At 38.6% G+C, this 23,738-nt stretch overlaps 1 protein-coding gene across 3 annotated transcripts in view; it reads right to left on the bottom strand.

The window, feature by feature from the left end:
• The window catches only part of Gas2 (growth arrest specific 2), a 132,535-nt gene that overhangs the window by 30,631 nt on the left and 78,166 nt on the right, over positions 1-23,738 (bottom strand). For all 3 annotated transcript variants that reach the window (XM_076935049.1, XM_034509182.2, XM_076935053.1), the window contains 2 exons: positions 18,915-19,056; positions 11,275-11,382 (listed from right to left, as the gene is read on the bottom strand). In XM_076935049.1, the coding sequence (XP_076791164.1) occupies positions 11,275-11,382; positions 18,915-19,056 (250 nt within the window). The remainder of the gene's footprint in view (positions 1-11,274; positions 11,383-18,914; positions 19,057-23,738) is intronic.

The raw sequence follows: 23,738 nt of genomic DNA, 5'->3' as shown, positions 1-23,738 counted from the left end.
AGGCTGTTCATTTAAGGGAAAAAGACAACTTCTTTTAGCACAAGACAATACAGTGTCACTGAGAAGCAGAAATTAAAAATTCCAAGCATTAGAAGGAAACTCAAGTCAGGAAGTGAAGTGAGCATGCCCTATAGACATTTGACTTTTTATCTATACAGAAAACAGCACTAAATGAGCGTACTGTTCCTTATTGCCAGTAATACCGTGGCACTGTCCCACACAGCCTGTTGGTGTGCACTAACTGCAAAGCTCCAAGATGGCTCAGTGTGAATGCATTTCTCCATGGATCTGTCTGTGTTCCGTTTACACAGCCTGAACCCACAGGAGGACTACATGGGATTCATGAAAAAGATATTCACACTTCTTTCCCCTACCTCGGGGTAGACGAGTCTCATCAACAATTCAAGAATGCAGAGCACTGCATGGACCTGCGCCATTGGCTTCAGTCCTCTCCTTTCTCCACAGTTCACATTCAGACCAGCATAGCTGACTTACACCAAAAAACTGTTCTTGTTGGGGAGACTGCAAGTAAAAGGCAAATACCAACTTGTGATTTCCCGTCACAATGTAATGCTCATTTTGTCTGAAAATTTAAAAGTATTTTCATCTTAAGGAAAACTTCAAAAAGAAAATTCATTGGGTAGATTTAAAACATATGAAGTTCAGGCATTAAAATTTTGTAATATGATTTAAACTGAATTTACTGCTTACTGGCTAGGCTACCTCAGCAAGGTCATTTTTAGCTACCAGGGCGATGTATATACTAATGAACACATTGACTCTTCTCAAGGAGTGGTAATAGTACAAAAAGGGGATCATTTGTAAACTAACATCTTTAATAAGTCTTGCCAAAATAAAATAATTTCTGCCACCATGGAAGGGTACTGAAACTACTGAAGGAAGGTGTATAAGCCCTATCACAGTAAGAGAGCCACTGCCACTGTGGGGTGATGTCACACCATGGAGGGATGCTACCATGGAGAGAGGCCACACCCTTGAAGGCGGGATGCTACAAGTACTGCAGGCGGATGCTCATCTCTGAGTTTCCCTTTCAGGCATGTGCTTCTGAAGCACAAGTTGTTGTGCTAAAGGCTCAGTTTGTCCTTAGTAATCAGTTCACACTAGCCCTTTCTTCTAGTATACAGAGGTGTAAAAGGCAACATGTCCTCTGAGAGAACCCCTCTGCATGAAAACAGATTAAGACATTTCATTTTTATGGAGCCAAAGCCAATATTAAATTAAAATGTACAATTGTTATAAGCTGAGAACATTCCTTTTTTTCATTCAGATGATACACTTGCTTTTGAGGGCTTTCAATCCACAGTAAATATGTTAAAAAGAAAGTCATTTAGTTTGTGGAACATACAAAACTACTCTTTTGGGGTTCTTTGCTTTTATTCATCTTTTGGATTATTTCTCTGAAGTCTTCAAGGAGGATTGGTTATGAAAGTCTATGTTCTGACAGAACACACAGGTAAAGAAATAGCAAATGAGAATGCTAGATATAAAAATGGGGGTCAGTTGCTAACAGGTGCCAAGGGTTGCATGGAAATACTGAAAATGAGAGTGGTGACCTAAGGAGAGCCTTGCTGTAACAGCCTGAAGACAGAAGTGAGAACTGCCTGCTCTGAGCCACATATTCAGTTTAGAAAAAGTCTTTGATGTGTGATCCTCACAATCACCTGGCCATCTGGTAACTAAGTTCCATATTTTTAAAATGAGGATAACAGTTTCCACCTCAAAGAACTGTGTGTCCTGGAGGGTATGAACCAAGACAAGCACTTAAACAATTAACTAATCCACAGAAAGTGGTCCCGGACACTCTGTGTGTGTGTGTGTGTGTGTGTGTGTGTGTGTGTGTGTGTGTGTGTGTGTGTGTGTGTGTGTGTGTGTGTGTTTGTGTAAGGCTGAGAGCAGAGAGGAAACATTTTGTCACAAAATTCTTGAAATTGATTAAAATGTCAAATTATTGAACTAAATTATCAACAAATCTTACTTCTAATACATACACATATGTGAATATGCAGGTACATATGCCCACACTCATTACATGTAAACATTCTCATATGCTTTTTCATGCAGAGAGGCTAAAATAATACAGAAATTGGGAATATAGAGCATAAGCAAATAAAAAGAGTAAATAATCCTGGGGCAGAAAAGATGGCTCAGCAGTTAAGAGCACATTGCTACATAGCTGTAGGTGACAAATTGTTAGTTTTCTAATGTTTTTTATTACATCTTACACCAAATGAGAAAACGAAAAATACTATGAACTCAGAGGCTTGTTTAGATTTATAAGCTGTTTTTTTCAGCCTTGTGATAAATATTAAACTTCATTTTCTTTCCCTTTAAAGGTGATCTAAAATGGATATAACAACAGGTTGTAATCCCAGATAAAAGCCTGGTTTGAATTTCCCACATTTGAAGGTTTTCAATCTCAAAAATAAAACCTCAAAAAGCACATCATCTGTGTCTTCAGTCAGGGCATTTCCTTCATTATGTTTGCATTTTTCCACCACATGCCATTTCTCAGAAAGAAGTAGCTAACAGGTTTTATTGTTGCTTGTTAAGTGCTAAAGAGACATTTTACCAAACTTATACCATATTGTTAGCCTCAGTGAACATGGGTAAGTGATCAATTTAAATTCTTTAAAGGAACAGACTCATTATCCAAAAGAATAAATTTTAAATGCTGAAGTCAAACTACTACATGCCTTTTTAGACATTTTTTGTTTCCTTTGTCTAAACTGACACTGGGTTGGGCCAAATGAACCAGAAATACGTTCAGAAATGCTTCTTTTTCCCCCGTAGATCTGAGCACTGGAGGCAGGTTTTGGGACTTTGCGTACATAAATGGAAACAAGGCCTTAAAAAAAAAACATAACCTGTTATCGAATTTTGAAAACATAATCATCACTCTCACAAGTTTTCAAGATGGATAGAGGGACACAAACATGGGTATCTAGAGACCAGGTAATGGCTGCCCCTGTGATGCCCAAGCTGAGATGTATGGAGGCTTTAATCTCCCTACTTATTCTCAACTGCTTTTTTACACAACAGCCCGTTTTTCATCACCAGGAGTGGTTTGCAATTTGAGTCTGGCTACTTGTTACTCCCAGTAAATCAATATGTGTCAAAACACCAGCAAGACAGGTAATAGGACTCTCTCACAGGACCTCCAGCCTCAAAGTCCCAGAAGACTCCGCCAGGGTCTGTTACTATGGCAACAGTGCTAGGCACCTCTCTGGCTTATCCAGCTGGAGTGAGTTGATTTTTACCACACAGGTGTAATATTCTGAAGAAATTTTAGAGTGAAGAAAAAAAATTCAGAGTCAATAACAACATGTGTGATTTTTCTGTTGATCTATGATGATTTAATTCAAAGACAGTTCTCAGAGGATGTCTCCACAAAACCCTCTCCCCTGCCGGCTAAACTGTCATTTTCTTTTACTCAGGGCTGCCATGTATTCACATTTCTTAGGATGAGAAATGTAAGGCAAGGAACTATGAGACTGCAGGATGGGAGGGCATGAGTTTTACCAAAATGTAGACACATGTTATGCAAATGTTTCCAAAGAAAAAGGATAGACTTAAAGTTTTCTGCTATCATCAACAGAAGACTCAACAAGATGATTCAGGCAACCAGAGAATTATCTTTGAGTTCTCTTAAGGCATTCGAACAGATAATGGCATATCTTAAATGGCATATCTAATTCGTTTTGGCAATTGAAAGTGACAATGGATTTTGAGTGGTGCCATTTGATCAGCATCTGTAGTTATAAGAATTGTGACTAGTGTAGGCAGGTAATAGGCTGCTTTAGAGTGAGCCCTGTTATTCACAAATCGGAAACACACTTTGTTCTGAGTATTTTAAGGGAAAATGGCAGGGGGTGATTTATTATTGTTGACCTTTAAATGTGCCATAAAAGTAGACAGATATTTTTAACAGGTTAATCTAGTTCGATCCAGAGCCTCACATGTCTTCCTGCCCCCACCTCCCTCCCAGGTGCTACAATTACAGGTATGTACCATCTTCCCCGAGTTATAAACTACTGGCATTTGACAGCTATCCTACTAGAGGGGCTTGGAATGGAATGTGCTCTTCCAGGAGTCTGGACTTGAATTTTATGGACATAACACTTACTTGAAATAGTCAACACCCTTTTACCCACAGAAAAGATTGAAAACAATTTCCCCGGAAAATTCCTAACACAAATGGAACTAATTAAATTTCAGTTGTCTTTCCTACAAAGTTTCTCTATTCATTTCCTTGGATATTGTTTTTAAATAAAACAAAGCACAGACTCAAAACTTAGTCTTTATTAGTAAGGGCCTTGACACACATTTGTTTTAAATGTGCTAAACATGTTCTAGACAACTTGTATTTCAATACAATTCTGAGTCTAAAATAATTTAAAAATTTTGTTTCAACACATAGGGTCTTTTCTAGAATGTGTTTTTGTTAATTCTTCACCCAAGATGACATACTAGAAAGGGGTAGGGACCAATTCTATGATTGAATATATTTGCAAAATGCCATTCATGACATTCTCCATAGAAGATTAAGGAATGTATACTGAATGCTCTAAGAAAGTCCAGGTAAGAAATCAGCAGTAGTAAAAAGTTAACATAAAATTTCATCTGCCAGGATTTATATGCCAGTCCCACTACTCATCAGCTTCTTAGAAAGGTTTGAAAAATAAAGACATGGCTTCATTTTGTGCCCAGGTAAAATATCACTAGGTTCCCTTTTACTCACAATCTTCCTGCCTCAGTCTTACCAATACTGGGACTATAGCCATGTGCCACCATCTTCAGATCCGCTACCCTAAAAGTGACTCACGTCCTGTATCTAAGCTTCTTCAACTTTAAAACAGGAATGACAACAAGACATTTCCTGATGTAGTAAGGAATTAAAGTAAGATATGTTAAGTGTTCGTTCACAAGAGGCTAGCAGAGTTAACCATCAATATTTAGAGTCAATTGAAAGGCTGTCAATCTCTAAAAATGTTTTGACCATTTTTTCAGAATGGCTATTTTTAGCATATACTTTGAATAGCCCAACTTTACTATGTTAGTTAGGGGAGTGAGTTATGACTAATTGAAAAAACCCCTTATATATATATATGCTTACACCATCTCAAAGCATAGGATGTCCTGCTCCCAGATAAAACTAAAGGAATGCTGTGGTGGAAGATTTTGCCCCATGCACAGCTGCTGTAATGGCTCAGCTGGGGTAGCTTGTAACCACGTCATACACCAGCACACCTTGTTCCCAGCAACCTATTAACTTGGTGTATTTCCATGTTGCTAAGTTTTACAGGGATGATACACCAAGTAGCTAAAGCATTAGAGATCAAAGAGATACAGCTCTTCACAATCTACATTAGAGACTGTAGATACAGCTCACTTGTAGGGTCTGCAGGGACAAAACACAGTACTCAGAGATAAAACTAATATTTAGACGTTTCCTAGGGATAATCATCCACACAGTAAGATTTCAAAACAGAGGGGAAATGCAAACACACACACAGATACGAGCTTTGCCCAGGTGTGAGTCCATGGATTTTCTGTTGACAATAGACTTGGAACCACCTTGGAGACACTCTCCAGGATATGACTGTGAGGGCATTCCCAGAGAGGTAAGAGCCATCTGGAATGTGGGCAGTGTTGTCCACTCAGTCAGAGGTCTCATCCCATGCCACTCACAATAGGCCTCATACCCTTAGGGTTTGAACCATAATTAATCCTTCCATTGTGTTTTTTTCTGCTAGGCATCAGCAATGAAAACAACCAGAGAACAACATACCAGAGAAAATATGTAAGAAGTGTGAAACAAACCATAGAATTCTTCCTGGTCTAAGTAATAGCAACAGAAATGCAATACAGTTGCTTTCCCTCCTCTAGAAGAGGGAAACTCAGGGAAAAAATCCATTAAAATAAACAATCAGCTAGTTAAATAACAACCTTCAAGGTACCTTTAATTATTTCTAAACTTATAGTTGCATCAGTTGGCTGAATTATCTTTGGTCATATTTTAGTCATCTTCATCATAAAATAAAAAGAAAAAATTTCATGTATATAATTATTTGTTAGGGGCTGGAGAGATGGCTCAGTGGTTAAGAGCACTGACTGTTCTTCTCGAGGCCCTGAGTTCAATTCCCAGCAACCACATGGTGGCTCACAACCATCTGTAGTGGGATCCAATGGCATCGTCTGGTGTGTCTGAAGAGAACAACAGTGTACTCATATAAATAAAATAAATAAATGTTAAAAAAAACTCTTTCAATTATTACTATTCTATTCATATTTTATTCATATATTATTTCTACATAAACTATTTTGCATGACTAAATAGTTTATTCCTTACTTAACCGTGTATACAACCATCCTCCTAGTATAGAGTTGTCTTTAAAAATTGTCATTTCTAGAGGCTGGAGAGATGGCTCAGCAATTAAGAGCACTGCTGCTCTTCCAGAGGACTCAGGTTCAATTCCCAATACCTGTATGGTTATTTGACCTGAATCTTAAGAGGTTTTGTTTCACTCTGGGAAAGTGAAAGAATATGCATTCTATCAGGTTCCCAGATGTTCATGTGGCTCACCTGGGGACACATTACAAATCTCAGTAAAACTGAACCCTAGTCATCTGATTGGGAATTCTGACATCTCTTCTCACATGCTCATACAGATTAGTGCTGCAGATGAGTTTTCAATATGGGAGGCCCCACTGGACAGCGGGTGGAAGAAGGAAAAAAAGAACATGAAGGAATCCAGGCAGCAGCCAGAAGCCTTTGGTTTGCAATTCCGTGAAGCATTGTCTGGCTGACTGGAAATATTAACATATTGCTGAAGAAATTGTTAGATTTTTTTGTCCTGACCTCCTACATCCTGAAATAAATGAGAAATTTATGTTGGATGGCAGTTAAGTTTCTACCTTCAGAAAAGATGCCAAGCTGCTTTTAATGGAAAAAAACCAAAAACCAAAAAAATTGTTTTATAAAACACCATGTGTGTATGATATGTTTGTGTACAAGAGCATACGTGTTTAGTGTATGACCACAAGTGTACACATGGCACAGTGAACACACAGAGGTTACAGAAAAACCACAGTGGTCTACCCTTGCCTTCTACCATCTTAAACACACATTTTCTTTTGTATATTGCTGCTGCCTAAACAGGCTAGATAGCCTTCAAGCATCTAGGAATTCTTCTGTCTCCACCAGCTGAGGTTACAGACAAGTGATACCAAGTGCAGTTTTACTGGTGTTCAGATAAATCCAGGTCCCATGCTTGTGTGGCAAGTGCTTTACTCAGTAAACCAACACCTCAGTCCCACTCCCCCAAGACAGCCCCATAGTTTTGTTCATGAAAGATACAGGGGAAAATCTGGTTTTATGAACTTATTGTATATCAGTTAAAGATCATATTTTTTAATTTGGGAGATTATTAGTAAGATATAGGCTAAAATCAGAGTTGAAAAATCATAGAGATTTGTTCTCTGTATCACAGGTTTCATTATATTTGGGTAGAGACTAATTCAGTCCCTCTAGAAACATGCACATAAGAACTTATGTCTACATAAGCATCTGGTAGCATGTATTTCAATCTATCTTAATTGTATGTTTTCTTCTAGAAAGTCACAGATAATATGCACATTTAGCAGAAAGCCTCTATAAAATTATCTTCCTGGATCTTTTTTCTGAATGCCACACACATTCTTATTTACCTTTTTTTTTTTAATTTAGTTTAACATTATTGTTTTTCTTTCAATGTACAAAGAGAAAATATGCTCATGTACTTACACAATCACAAAATGGTCCCAGTGAGGTCTTCCTGAGTCAGATGTAGAGGCTAACTTGTCCTGGAAGTAGGACTCTCTGAGGGCTAATTCTATCTGAGCCTGTGTTTTTATCACTGTGTTATAAGATTGAAGTCCAATGTTTTAAATGACCTTAAATAATTCTGTATAGTTCTTTGAAGTCAACAGTCTCATTAAGTCCTTAGGGAAACAAGGCACCTCTTACAATGAATGGATAACTGAGGATGAAGCCTGAGATAGCATATGTTTCACTGTCTGTATATTTTATATAACAATAGTCAAGAATGTATCAAAGAAGACAAAGCTGTATTCGATAGCTTCAGGAAACATGATAAATTTAATTTTAAGTTTAAAATTTAAAATATGCTGATACAAAAGAATGTAATTAAGCTACTTGACATGGCGATGCACCTTTCATACATATGGATTCCACTGTTGCCACTTGCCCTTTAATCCAAGTGTTCAGAAATCTATAATTAAAGTATTATATCCTACAACCTTAAACACCACTGAATTTCTGTGCAATCCCTACCATTTCCACACACAAACAGTGACAGCAGAATGAGGATGCACTACAAAGGGCTCAGCCAGCCAAAGATCTAAAGCATCACTCAAAGCACATGTGTATCAGCTGGCTATATTTAGTCTACTTATCCGACATGGAAAGAAAATAGAGAAATGTGCAATATGGCTGCAAGTCGGGTACCTCAAATTTCAATTAGCAAGTCTCTACTAAGACAAGAAAACATTGCCTCAGATTCCTATCACTCTATCAGGGTGGACACAGACTCACAGGACAAATATGTCTTTGAAAGCCTCTCTATGAAGTGGGTGGCAGTTATTGCAGAGACAATTAGTCAATGTTCAGAGAGCTAGTACCTGTGGAATGCTATGGTTACACAGTAAGTCTCTAGATCACAATCCCTGATGCCAAAGCACAGGAAGCATCATCGAAGGGAGGTAGAAAGATTATAAGGTAGAGAAGCCTGCTGTGTATCTGTTAGATCCTTCATGGCCACTGCACCCCATTCATGAATTCAGAACACGCACTCAACTACTTGCACGACGTCAAGCCAGTCAATCAGCCAGCATAGATAAGGGAGAGAAGCTGAGGAGTTTTGGTAGCTGATGGATACTCAAAGGAAGACCCAGTTACTTTTAGGTGAGTGGCTCGTGGTAAGTAGATCGTGCTCCACTGATGGCCCCACACTTGTGTCTAACAGGCACCATAAATCTAACTCAATGTGTTGATAGAAACAATATGTGAAATTCAGAGGGAGAGTGTAGGAGGGTAGCTGAAATGAGAGGAGGGTGAATATAATGTCTACATGAAGTTCTCAAGAATAAAAATGTCATTAACAATATTTGTGAACACGTATTCATGACATCTAGCTTTGTGAACAAATTTGTTTCATAGTTTAAGCAATGCTACAAAATTTCATTCAATCTGTATTTGCTTTTAAAATCACATGAAACATTTTTAAAAAGAGTAGAACCACTTAAATGCAAGACTTGTGGTTGTGTCTCACTAAAAACTGTTGTGCGCATGTTCTAACATCCTGATGCTTCACCTTGCTGCCAGGCAATGAACAACCGCCCTGTGGTTCATGATTTTACAGGCTTGCCTGAGTGTGCGATAGTAAGTGAAAACACCGTCACCCAGAAACATGATGATTTCACTCACAATAAAAGCCTTAATTCTTCTATAAATGATGGTATAAAATTAGCAGAAATGGAACAGTTCCTGAAAACTAAAACAAATCATCAAAAACTAGCACACCTAATAACTACTATAAACTCTTATGCTGGCCATAAAATAGGATATTGAAGTTTTTGATAATTGAACAGACATGAAAATCAGACACAATTAAGTATGCATACTGCATTCTGTTGCCTGTAGACCCTATGTGACATCTGAGGAAACAGCGTCCAAGTTATTAACATCTCTATCACAAAAATAAAAGGCTGTTTCATAAAGGACCTTTGTTTTGACTGTAGGCTCTGGGGTCTCATATTCTAATGAAAGCTGATTCTCAACTGAGCAATTAGCCTGGTAAAATGTTAATGCATCCACAGAGACTCTAAACCATCGTTATTTAATATGCTGATGTAAAAGCAGGCTGCTGAACTTTAAACACTTGTGTTTTCCTTGCAACAAAGAAGAAGGCAACAATAGCAGCCTGATGCCAGGACCCAGGGTGATTCGCAAACCTCTAATGCTTTTATATCACAAGGCTGTCACTCTGAACCACAAAAGCTATTATTACCTGGATTTGTTTATATCAAGTAAATATTACCCTGAAATTAGGAAAAAAATTTAAAATGATTAATAAGGTTTAAGATAAAATGATTAACAAATTAAGATAACTATTTCTTTCTCCATGTTGCAGATTCTTAAGGAGGCCTGTTGTTCTAAGTTGACAAGAGTAAAGTTTGCCACTGACAAGCTTCCTCAGTTGAGAATCAGCCTCCCTTAGAACAGAAGAGCCTACAGTCAACACTGATGAGAGTTTGCTGTCCCTGACTCTTACTTGATACATTCCTTAAGATGCTCCAGTTCTACAACACAACCAAGATATTTTTAACATGTCCAGATGAGAAGTGAATAGATCATAATTCCCTTAGAAAGAGCCCAAAGGACACACACACACACACACACACACACACACAAAAGCACTTCTCTGAGCCAAAGCTTTCTGGTGGTATACACATAATTATATGTTCATTTTTAAAAGAATTTTAGCCTTAGCAAATATCACTGCTTGTTTTGAGAGAACTGGCTCTCTTGACTGTTAGCAAAGCAGATTCTGAGTAAAAAGCTTTAAGTTCAACTTTACAGAATCCCTTTCAGCCCCTGAGGATACTGATGATTTAAGTTAGGGCATTCTCTGTCTTCTAACTCATAAAACTTGGTGAGAAAAGCTTCAGTCACTGTTACACCAGAATAATATAGTGAGGTACTTTTGTGGGATTTTGGTGTTGGGGTCAAACCTAAGACCCCAAAATTCAAAGCCTCCTCCTAACTGTTCTCTACCTCCAGTTCCCTAGAGAGTTTTCGATCTTAACACATTGGTCTCTAAGCCAGACCTATGGAAAACCCTTGCTGAAACTAATCTGGAAAGCTGGCGAGAAGCAATAGGCTGATGATTTATTTCCTCACTGTGATCTATGAAAGGTCCTGGAAGGGCACGTTTTCATTCCACTCTGCCGAAATGAAAGGAATACAGCAAACACAAATGGCAACCTGTCCCACTGGAGATGACACTCCCGTGTGCTCTGATATGCTCTGGTCACCCAGCCTTCAGGAGCACATTGTCCTCTATTGCTCTGCACAGGTTCAGTGACAGCAGAGGGCGTTCCTGAATAGCCATATGTCATACTTCCCTTGACCTGTTCTCTGATTCAGGCTGAGAAAAAGGCTCATGTAGATGAGAAGTGGATAAAGGACTTTACCCTGATGAAGAGGATCTTCTCTCCCACTCGGTATCTGCCTTGAGAGAGCCGCTCCACACAGAACTTGGCTGGGCACTTGCAGGGTGGATCTTCAGAGATTCTTTTTACCTGAAATAGAGGACCACAGTCACTGTCTCCAATAAAGTCGCCTGTGACTATCCTCCAAGAGCTCAGTCATGGCTGAACTGTTAATCATTTAGACTTGCTTTATATCAGAAATGATGTGAGCATAGAAACTTTGGCCGAAATGTGAAGATCAGGGTCTGAAAGCGTCTTCTGAGTCTCTGAGCATGAAGCTGATGATGACACTGATGAGGAGGGAGTATGAGAGAAGTTGGCATGGTAACAGACATGAACTAGAGATTTCAAAAGACAGTATGTGTGGGGTCCATAAAGCAAAGATATTAAGAGCTAAAATAAAGCACGCATAGGCAACCACACTGAAAGCTCGGGCAAATGCATGTGACAGAATGTTTCTTCAATACATCCCAGTATACCAATCTATGAAGAACAATTTTTTTGGAAACTTTTTTCTTGTTTGAATGTCTAAGGTTTTCCCCTGAACTTTTACTCACATACTGCTCAGACTCATGCGCATTTTCCCTCATCTTAGGTATCATATGTAGCATTAGCTGACAGGTAAAGTGAAAAGCTAAAACATGATCTGATTAATGTTCTTTTGGAGTTCTCATGAACAGGCATGAATACTATAAATCATGAGAACAGCTTTAGGAAATTCATTTGTTTTCATAATCCATGAAACTTCTAGAATGTTTTTAAATGAGAAGGTTTTTGAGACAATCTGGAGTAACCCAAATATCTCATACATTCAACATTAATGCTTATTTTAATTAATCTGCTGTTAGTAGCTACCATTTTATATAGATAAGATTAATTCAACAAATATGAAAGGGTGGCATTTACAGTTGGCCATTAAGAAACCCAGCCATTGTTATTTATTTATTTATTTATTTATTTATTTGCTGAGTGTGTGTATCTGTGTGTGTATACAAATACACACACACATGTGCTGAAGTACACATATGTGCCTGTATGTGTATATATGTATGTGTGTAGGAAGCAACTAGGTGATTGCTTCTGTCTTTCTCTGCCTTATTCCTTGAGACTGAGACTCACTGAACCTGGAGCTATGAGTGACCAGCAGGTCTCAATGAAGCAAACAGAAGGAACATTATTTTGAAAGTGAAAGAACAAACTTCACAACACTCATGTCCATCAGTGTCTTTCTAATCCTAAACTTTACATTGACACAGTCCTAAGATTCTGGGTCGTTACTGTAATGGTAACCTAATAAATTAATATTGATCAACCCTAGCATCACCTTGTTGGCTTTAGTTCCTTAAAGGCTAAGATAATATTTTACCTCATCTTAAACCCTAGACATAAGGCATATCACCCTAATGGAACAGAGAAGATTTTAAGGCATGGATTCTTCAGGACACAGAGGGACATCAGTGGAGCAGAGGAGACCTGGATCGAGATAGCCTTGGAGACAAACTTCACTAACAGTAGGGAACAACTATCATTCAGTTAGTAATCAGGCCGAAGATTTGAAATCTGAGTTTTTGCCATCCTGTCATGGTAAGGCTAAGGCAAGTAGCATACATGAAGGAAGTAGTGATAAAATACCTTACAAAACAGACTTTCTTTCTGAGCTAGCCATGAGCTCACAGGGCACAGAGTTTGACAACTCACACTGTTTTGTTTTCCTGTGCATACCTCTTCCTACAGACGTTTGTAAGATGTCACAGAAACACATAGCATCCTTACCACTACTATAAGGGTGGTGAGGAGAAGAGAGAAGATAGCACAAAGGATCTAGAAGACAGGGATGAGGTCTTTGTCACCTAGAAGCCCAGAGAACAACAAAGCTCACAGCCCAAGGTATCACAACTTGTTGAGAAAATTCACTAGTGAGAGAGGACAACCCTAGGACTATGTGGGAAACAACTCCAACTTGTAGGATCCTCAGGAAAAAAAAAACATAGAATCTGTTTGCATCAAATAAGCATGAGAAACATTTTCTCAAGTGGCCTGTGCTTTCTTCATTTCATCCTCACTACAAAAATGGACTTTGTTGTTGTTGTGTTGTTACTTGTTTGTGTTTTTAAATCAAGGGCTTGGTTTTTTTCATTTGTTTCAAGGACAGAAGCAAAAATAGAAAAGATTCAAGCCAGACTAGGGGCACTAGAAACACATAGTTAACTGTGAATGATGACAGTCCTGCTTCTTACATTACCATGAGGTAATTCTGTCTGCCAGGTGCTATGCTCTTGGCTAGCAACTGAGCTGGTTTGGGGGCTGAAATGAGATTTCAAGAGGGGCCTAGTTACTCAGAATTATATTATCTCTCATCCCCAGACTGAGGAAGTTGGTAAAGAGAAGGGAGACAGTGAGAGCCATTTCTTAGAGCTGCATTTAACACCCTGTGAGAGCAAGCTCAACAAACAGGACGAAATGAGAAGCACTCAGGCCGACCTCTACGCCTATCGCGGCAGAATCGCTCCACCAGGACATAGGGAAGAAAGCAATCTGAATGGACACCACTGTGTTTCCTCTGAGAGATCTTGATTAAGGAAGGGGGGCTTTATTGTCTACATAAAAGGTCACCTATTTCCCTGCGGTTCCCCTAAGAATCAGACAAGAAAATGTGAACAAACAAAGGAAGTTTCAGTCCTGGCTCTTTCTGAAGTCGTCTGCTGGAATATGATCATCTTGGCTTGGCTTCCCTTTTTTTCTCAGTCTTCTCTGCTTGTTTCCTTTGCCTTCTCCATTCACTCCTCCATGCCCTCATCTTTCTTTCCTTTGTGGAGAAGCATACAATAACTGTGTACAAAATAAACTTGTGCTAACTGCACACAGAATCGCCCTTTTTTTCTTAAATTTTTTTCTTTTAAGTACATTTATTGGGTTACATTACGTTAAGTTCCAAATGGCTATGTGTACCTGGTATGTGGCAAAGTGGTTGTAATGTTATTTCCTTTTTACCTTAGATACATGGGGTCCGATTTAAACCATTAATGAGGTTCAGATTACTTTTCTTTCTGTCCTACTGTCCCCGAGATAAAATACTTCAGTGAAAAAACATTAATGCAAAAAAATTCAATGCAGTTTACAAGGCTGAAGAATGAAGAAGACTATAAGAAAGATCTATGTTCCCAGATATTTGAGAAATTCCAGGTCAATTAGATCTTTTGAGGGAGTTCAACACAACTTGCATGATATTGGCAAGCTTGCTGAATGCCAGGCAGAGAAAGTAATACTTTGTATTTTTTACTTGAACCAAATTTTTCCCCACAGGCATTGTGGTAGTAGTGTTTCTTTAAGCATTCTTTCAGAAGTGCTTAAAATCTAAAGATTTTACAGGACACAAGGGTTCTAACTGGTAAGAGACAGAAGTGTCCACTTTCCACATTAAATGTGTCCACTAATGCACATTCCTCCATTAAACCAAGAGTTATATTCTCATAAGTGCCCACACAGCTTTGGGTTGGAAGAACAGACCTTTGAGCCACAGCAGCTTGCGGATCCTGCTGTCGTGGGTCTCTATATGACGGGTTGTTGTTGTAGTTGTTGTTATTTTGTTTTGTTCTGAATTGGAATATTAATAAAAACCAACATCTAGTCCCTCTCAGGGTTATGACTGGTTGTTGTTGTAGTAGTAGTTGTTTTGTTGTGAGTTGGAATATTAGTAAAATAGCATCTATTCCCTCTCAGGGTTATTCAACACCTTGGGGTTCTCTTTGTATTTCTCCTCTTCCCAAAGATGAAGAATGGTTAGCCATGAGACAGGCTCCTAGAGATGTGGGAGCATTCTTGCTCCTTCTCCCTGGTTCTGGTAAATGAGCTCAAATGGCAGCACCTCTTCCATTTCTAACAGGACAGCAGAGCACAAATGGCATGTGGTTCAGAAAAGATGATTGAATACAGAGGACAAAGAAGAGACTTTTCATGCTGAGCAGCTCTACCAGGGGGCTGGGTACATGTAGACTTACTCTTGACTGTAAAATAAGACTGCACCTTGGGAAAAATGGACATTTAGGCCTCATTCATAACCAGGTCATTGAATACTTACAAATACTTTAGACAACAATAAGTAAGATGTGACATTTATCTAGGGTGAGAAATGCCAAGAAAGATTTCTTGTGTTGGCTGAGGAATCTGCTCAGTAGTAAAATGCTTGTAATACAGATATGAAAACCTGAATTTGGATCCTTGTTAGCCATGTCAAAAAACAAAAACAAAAAACCAACCAAACAAAAAAGCATTCACAGGTCTGTAAAGCCATCTACTGGGGGATGTAGACAGGAGGATCCCTGAAGCTCTCTGGCCAGATAGTTGGCCTAAAACACTGGGTTCCAGGTTTAATGTAAAACAACAACAACAGAATAAGGTAAAGAAGTAAACAGAAAAATACCAGTGTAGGCCTCTATCCTGTGTGCATGAACATATATGTGCACACACAAGCACAAGCACCTCCACAGGCACACATACACATAATCTTTTATAGAAAGTACAATGTAAATATTGAAAAAATTAAAATATATTTAAATAAGCATTTAAAAGAAAAGTATATGTTGTGAAAGCAAAAAGGAGGAGGGGGGATGGCATAGGGGGTTTTTAGGGAAGGGAAATGGGGAAAGAGGATGGCATCTGAAATGTAAATAAATAAAATATCAAAAAAGAAAAAAGAAAAGTATAAAGAAGCCTGTTGAGAAACTAACAACAGTTACCTCAACATGAAAGAGGTAGTTCAATGGACTAAAGAGTTGTAAAACACACTGGGTTATAACAAGGAGGACTATGGGGTATCAGCGGGGCAGGGCTTCCGGTGGATCCTAGAGCAGCCTATTGATCCTGTCTCCAGCTTGCATTGTCTTAAAGCACCCTGCCTGTGAGGACTGCCTCCAGAGAGGATTTTCAAGACTCTAGTGATGAAACAAAGCTGTGGTAATAATAGGCCTGGACCTCATAGTGAGGGCTGTGAGGTTCTCCTGACCAAGTAATTAGGAAGTAAATGTAACACAGAGTGGATAATCATCAGGCACTGTAGTGGGGGGGGGGAAGTATAAGTACATGTAACAGCTGAGAGGAGGCGAAAGAATGGCTGTGGCCCTGTGAACACCTGATTTTTGATAAAGAAGCCAAAACTATATAATGGAAAAACGAAAGCATCTCCAACAAATGGTGCTGGACAATGGAATGTCTACATGTAGAAGAAAGAAAATAGATCCAACCTTGTCATTCTGCATGAAATTTAAGTCTAAGTGCATCAAGGACCTCAGCATAAAACTAGATATATACACTAAATCTCATAGGAGAGAAAATAGGAAATACCCTTGAATGCTTTGGTACAGGGCACAATTTCCTGAGCAGAACAACAGTGGCTCAGGCTCTAAGACCAACAATTGATAAATCGAAAATCGAACCCCATGAAACTACAAATCTTCTGTAAGACAAAAGACACTGTCAATAGGACAAATCAGCAGCCTATAGATTGGAAAAGGATCTTCACCAACCCTACATCTGACAGAGAGCTAATATCCAAAATTGACAAAGAACTCAAGAACTTAGACACCAACAACCCAAATAAAAATGGGATACAGAATTAAACATATAATTTTCAACAGAGGAATCACCAATAGCCTAAAAGCACTTAAAGAAATGTTCAAAGTCCTTAGTCATCAGGGAAATGCAAATCAAAACATCTCTGAGGTTCTATCTTACACTCATCAAAACAGCAAAGATTAAAAATTCAAGAGACAGCGCATGCTGGTGAGGATGTGGAGGAAGAGAAACACTTCTTCATTGCTGGTGGGAGTGTAAACTTGTACAACCACTTTGGAAATCAATTTGGCTGCTTCTCAGAAAACTAGGAATACTTCTACCTTGAGACACAGGTATATACTCCTGGGTATATACCCAAAAGATGCCCCACTATATCACAGGGACACTTGCTTAACTCTGTTCATAGCAGCTTTATTTGTAATAGCCAGAACTAGAAAAAACCTAGTTGTCCCACAACTGGATGGATTTTTAAAAATGTGAAACATGTACACAATGGAATATTACTCAGCTATTAAAAATGAAGACATCACAAATTTTACATGGAAATGAATAGATCTTGAGAATATCATCCTGAGTGAGGTAACACAGTCCTAAAAGGATATGCATGGTATGTACTCTCTTATAAATGGATCATTAGCCATAAAATACTGGTACCATGCTATACCTTGTAGGCCAAAAGAAGATAAACAAGAAGAAAGGCCCAAATGAGAAAGCTTGAATCTCACTTAGAACAGGGGATAAAACAGTCATAGGAGGCATTGTACAAAGTTTAAAAATAAAGAATTATAAGAAAGAAGGCATGTGATCAATCCTAAAAGGATTCCAAGAACACCTTCCTGTGGTATGAAAGCTCTCTGACTATTTGCACACTCAGAGTGTCATGAATGGCTATCAGAAACAAGCTGGATTCAAATGTATTGCAGAGATACTTTGGTGGACCACACTCAAGTATACTACTTTGTGGGAACTCACAGCAGCTGCTTAGGCACTTGTTAAGTTTCTGCTTTTAAAAATTTGCCATATGAAGAAAATCAAAACATGGATACATGTCTTTTTGCACAGGAAAGCACCCATCAGTCCACTCTCCCACTCTTTCTCAACTCAGACCTTAAAGAGGGATCCTTCAGTTCTGGCAGCCCTATATCCTAACAACTAAAAGCATCAAGGTTGCTACAAGCCTTCCAACAACTTTGCTTTCTCTGGCAAGACAATACTTCACTCTCATACCTCTAGCACTGCCATGTCCTATAAGCTTGCAGGCAATTATAACCATTAAGGCAAATTTTGTATAAACCACACTAAGACATGTTTTTGTCTTATTTGTTAATGTCTTCATTCATTTAAGATATGAGCATGATAGCACATGGAAATATTTTTCAGACATACCCCTATTATAAGCAAGGATTGTTTAATATACCTAGAACCTACTTATTCCTATAAAGATGATGTCACTGCAGTGTGTGCAAATCACCAAAGCCTGTGCCTAGAGGTCTGCAGAGTAGACAGACCCTAGCGTTAAATAAACACGTGCTGGAACCTAAGCTCCTTTCCTCCTAGAGTCAGGAAATTTCCAATTTCCACTCCTCCTGCAAGCAATCTTTCTTTCATATATAAGAGCTGTCAAAATAATAATAATAATAATAATAATAATAATAATAATAATAATAATAAACAACTTGGCCAATACCAGGCAATCAATACAGTCACCTATTCCGCTAGATGGGTTGTACCCTTTCTCCACAGTCCTCAGGATTCTATCCATGAAAGGAGGTATCAGGAACTAATAAGAATGAGGGTTAAATGTTTTTAGAAAACATTTTCAAGGAGTCGACTCATTTCCTAGATTTTCAGATCCTGTTCAATGGAATTACGTGGCACTTTAGTTTCAATCACTGGCTCTGTTTTGAGTTTCCAGATGAGCTGTAGGAGCACAAATTTTCTCACCAAAGTTAAAATGAATCCAGAGGATCTGAAATGCACGCCCTCTGGTCAAAATGATCCAGGAGGGCAGGGGAGGCTTTATACTTGGAAGACTGGTAAATTGCACTCACTGCATCGTCCAATAGGTTTCCAGTACTCTTCTTTCCTGAAGACTTTGATGAAGGAGAGGGTGAAGGAGATGGGGCAGAAAGTGTCTCTTCTTGTTCAATTTCTTTTTCCAGCTTTATCAGACCAGGAGGCTCCACACCATACCTTTCAAAAACATCAGACAGTTATGCATGCACGTGCACATGCGCACGGTATAACAATGCAACGGCTATACAGCATTATGGTTTGTGAGTGCCAAGAACTACTGCCCTTTGAAAATGGCATAGACTCCATGACCCTGAAATGGAACTTCATGAATTAACATCCTTGGAGCAAGGTAAAACACATGTAACTGCAGTGTATGTGTAAGGGGACAAGCATGGAGGTATATGATTTAAACATACTCAATTTTACATATTACTGTCTCAGCAATATGAACACGCACAGGGAATTTATCTTAAATGGTTTTCTATATCAAAATTGACAATATCAATGCTGTAATGAAAGCCTGATTTAGAATATAAACTTGGTAATGACAGAGATTAAAACAGAGGGTCAGTATCAAAATTAAAACAGCAGAACCTTAAAATTTAAAAAAAAAGTAACTGATTCTACAGAGAAGAGATTCGCTGGGAAGCTGTTTATTTCCTGTACAGAGAGAGCATTGCACATGGTTGCACAATATTATAAGCCCTCAGGAATAGGACTGTGAATGCACAGCTAAGAGAGTACATGATAGTGTCTATTTTCCGTGTATCTCCCACAATCAGGTTTTCCTTAATTAAAATCTAAAGAAAGATGTACTAAGGTTTACAGGTCTGTATCAGCTTTGCTTAGTGGGAGCTAGCAAATATAATTCTGAAACTTGACAGCCATGAGGCATTTAGAAAATCATCTAGACATACACTTTCATTAACAAAAAGATGAATGTCTGCAGAAGACTAAGACAGGATGGACTCTCCAATAAGGACTTGCTGTTGTCAGCTTGCCTGTTCTTTCTGATCAGACGATTGTTATAAAGGAGAGAAAACACTACCTGGTGATTAAAAGGGTGTTGTGAACCAAGTGTGGTGGTGCACACCTATGAACCCAGGACTCAGGAGGCAGAAGCAAGATATTAATTTTGTGATCAGTCTAGACTAGTTAGAGGGACCCTCTCTCCAGACAAAAGAAGAGAAACAAACCAGGAGTTATTAAATAACATACAATATAAATAGTCAATGAGCAGAAAATAAGTGCCGACACCATGCTCATAACTCTTAGTTGAGCACTGTGTCAATGCAGCAGCCAATGTCAAACCTGCCTATGTCCTCCAGTGGTGGCTTGCTACTTTAACAGATGTCACTGTATACAAGTGCAGGGCAAGTTTCTAGGGAGGCAGTTTTTCTCCTGGTAATGTTTGATCCTGACAGAGGGGGCTCAGTTGGTTCAGTTTCTGTCCTCGTGGCTCATTACCCTGCCATGAAAGGACATGGATAAGTTGATGCGGCTTCACTAGTTCACTCAGTTTCCTCTATGGAAAAATATCCTCCTCCACGGGCTCCAGGCCATTTCCTCCTTGCTGATGGCCTTATTCTAGAGTTCAGTCGTAGACACTCAGCAAGTCTGTTAACTTGGGCCTTTTAAGTCATAACAGAAATACTATGATTCTTCTTTCTTTTATTTCTTTTTTTTCCCCTTCAGAATCTGGAGAGTAGAGAAGGGTTCTATGCATCAGATGCCTTTTGAGAGCAACAAAGCATACAATGCCACAACAGCCTCTAATCTATTAAGTAACTTTTGTTCCACAGTAAACAAAGAGTTGCTATAAAGATTTGGTTACCAGATTTTGTATTTCTACCTTTTTTATTTATAAACCAATTAATGCAACATTACAAGACATATGGTGTACTATGTATTCTATTCTATCACCAGAATTGATTCACAACAACCTCAGATTTCCTAACAGGCCAGAAAGACTTTGGAAGGCAACCCTCTAAGCTGTGAGATTTCTGTGGATTCTTAGCTCCATTAAGGTATAAATCTTGCCTGCATTGAATGTTCTCAAGAGAATAATATAAACCTGGTTAAGTCTAGAGGAATCTGAGACACTGTGATCATGCCAACTCCATGCCAGCTGTAAGTGAAAACATCATATTTTAAAATGTAAATAGATTAGAAAGTATTTTATATTCACCCACAGGTGGATGGAGGCCACCTCCCAAGAACAAGGTGCATATACTTTGCCTTAAAAAATAGCAAAAAATGCTATTAAAACAGCAACAGGCTCAGCTCATGTCCAATACAAAACAGACAGGCAAGCTCTGATGAAATTAGAACAGAATCACACATGCAAAATGTTTCCTTGGAGATTCTTCTTTACCTGAGAGAACTGAAAATCAGTTGTGCCACTGACATAAAAAGACAGCACTGAGCCCGGAATCTGATGCTTAATTTGGCTTTTGAATTCTTCAAGCTGCTCAGGGTAGGGTTGGGCAGTAGCAGAATGCAGATGAATGTGATTTGTTGGCTTCCTGTCCATCTGGGGGCTGTCTGTAGGCTATCATGACCCACTCCAAGGCTGGAGGCTTGCACCTACCAGCCAACTTAGTTGTCAAATGCATTTGTTCTTCAAAAGGCAACCTTGGTTTGGTATCAGTTACTTATATACCTCTTCACATGCTCATCCTTTCTATAATGTTTTTACAAATTAATGTTTCTTAGAACAGGATAGTAGAATTTTGGGAGAATGGAGAGTTTTTTCTAAGCCTCAATAAAGGATCTAACCAGAGTCATCAAGGAAGTTGAATTCACTGAACCTAAGTCCTGATTCCTGCAGGGTGGAAATAGTCTAAATCCTCAGAGGCTGAACACTTACTTTCATCTCACTAAAAAGTAAGACAGTCAAGGTTTGGCAACTGTAAAAGGAGAATATAGGGATGGCTCTCTCATTTTGTTGGCACAGGATGTGCTGTTTGGGATTAAGCTAACTGGAAGAAATACACTACCAAACTCATTCCTGACCTAGAAAATCTATTCAAACTATTTAGTAGTCTGTACGTTCCAACAGGAAACATCTGTGTTCCATTGTAGTAGGGTCGGGGGACAAATTTTATAGACTAATGAAACTTCATTTTTGTAAGGCATGTAACAGATGGTTTATAGATTCTTACCAGATAATTTTGCCCCATTTTTCCTATTTTAAGACAATGTAAACTTAGATTTATATGTGGAAAATGCCCCAGCCATGGGAAAGGATGCATAAACTCCCAGCAGTCCTTACAGGTCCTCCAAGTGAATCAATTACTGATCTTAACACATGATCGCTTTTCTTTAAAGTAACATTTCATTAGACCAAGACTAAAATATAAGATTAAAGAAAATGTCCTCAAAATATTTCCTTTGAATAGTCATTAACTTGTTCTGGATCAAGAGAAGAGCAAAACCCAAAGTCATGAGATGACGTGGTGTGCCAATGACACACAAATTTGCCACCAAACTACCATTTCAGAAGCTTTCATTTTTATCATGAAGATAACCTTAATCCTCCAGTCAGAAAAGATGTTGAAATCATAGTTATTTAATTTTTCATTTTGCATAAATTAATACTAAGTATTGGTCAAAACAATCTTGATTTTTGTTGAGTTGCTTTGGTCAATGTGATATTTTTTTGAATTCAGAATTGTGTACTTTTCTGATATACTAGGAGAGATGTTTTACCATTCAACAATGACAGTTCTGTTTAGTTTAAACCCAAAGAAATTTTACAATGAGAACAGAAGTAATGTCACCATCTCAGAGCCCTGATTGGCCCCCGTTCTTGAAACAGTTCTGCTGAGTATCCCTAAGCAGAAAAGTGAAGCAGAGGCTCCCAGCATCGTTTCTGAAGTTATGGTGGTGCTCTTAAAAACATACATGTGAAATCTAGAGGTACCCACTTAGAATGGAATATAAGAAGGCATCCCCTACTAGTGCAGAGAACACAAAACTCAAGAGACTTCAGGAACTTAAGTAGAATCAAACTCATCTTTATGGGAGAAGATGAATGTGGCTTCTGGATGTTCCCTAAAAACCACTCCTTCCTTGGGCCAACATTGCTCAAATGCATTAATCTGTGTGGTCTTCAATAGCAGACACGAGAGAGGAGGAAGAGAGAGGAGGAAGTGATGTGAAGTATCTAAATCGAGATCTAAACCTCAGGGGGAGCTCAGATGTGAAATGAGACCAGGTGGTGCGGGTTGTCTTTCCTTCATGTTATCCTACTTCAGGAGCTTCCAGTACAACCAAACAGCTTGCGTATGTTCAGAAAGAAACAAGTAGACCTTTTTATCTCAATAAAACTGTCTAAGGAAAGTAACAGCAAGAGGAATGCATTACCCCATTTTCTTTTGTGCTGACAAAAGAAATAAAGTGCTGCACAAGACTCACTCAGTTGAAGGAGACAGAAATATAATCGAAAGTTCAATATTGCAATTTCAGGGTGATCTTAATCTCAACTCCGCCGTGAGGTACTTACTTCCATGGTGTATTTTCTGGAACAAATGTAGCCTTTATCTTAACTCATATGGTCATAAAATTTGGGTGTGTACAGAGCAATACACAATAACCACTACCTAAAATATATGTGCTGGTCTTCAGATGTAGGTTACCATAGAGTGTTCAACCTATACATGAAAGCCCTGGGATGAATCCCCAGTACTCTGTGCTCCCAAGGGTACATGCCTACAATTCTAACCCTGGAAAAGCTGAAGTTGGACTCTAGGATCAACGATACAAAGATACAAAGAATATGAGGTCAGATTGGCCTACAGGCACTCTGTTTCAAACGAAACTAATTGACTGAATAATTACTTAATTAATTATAATGA

Source organism: Arvicanthis niloticus, chromosome 1 (genome assembly GCF_011762505.2).
Source record: "Arvicanthis niloticus isolate mArvNil1 chromosome 1, mArvNil1.pat.X, whole genome shotgun sequence".
Lineage (NCBI taxonomy): Eukaryota > Metazoa > Chordata > Mammalia > Rodentia > Muridae > Arvicanthis > Arvicanthis niloticus.
This window is presented reverse-complemented; position numbering and strand designations above follow the sequence as displayed.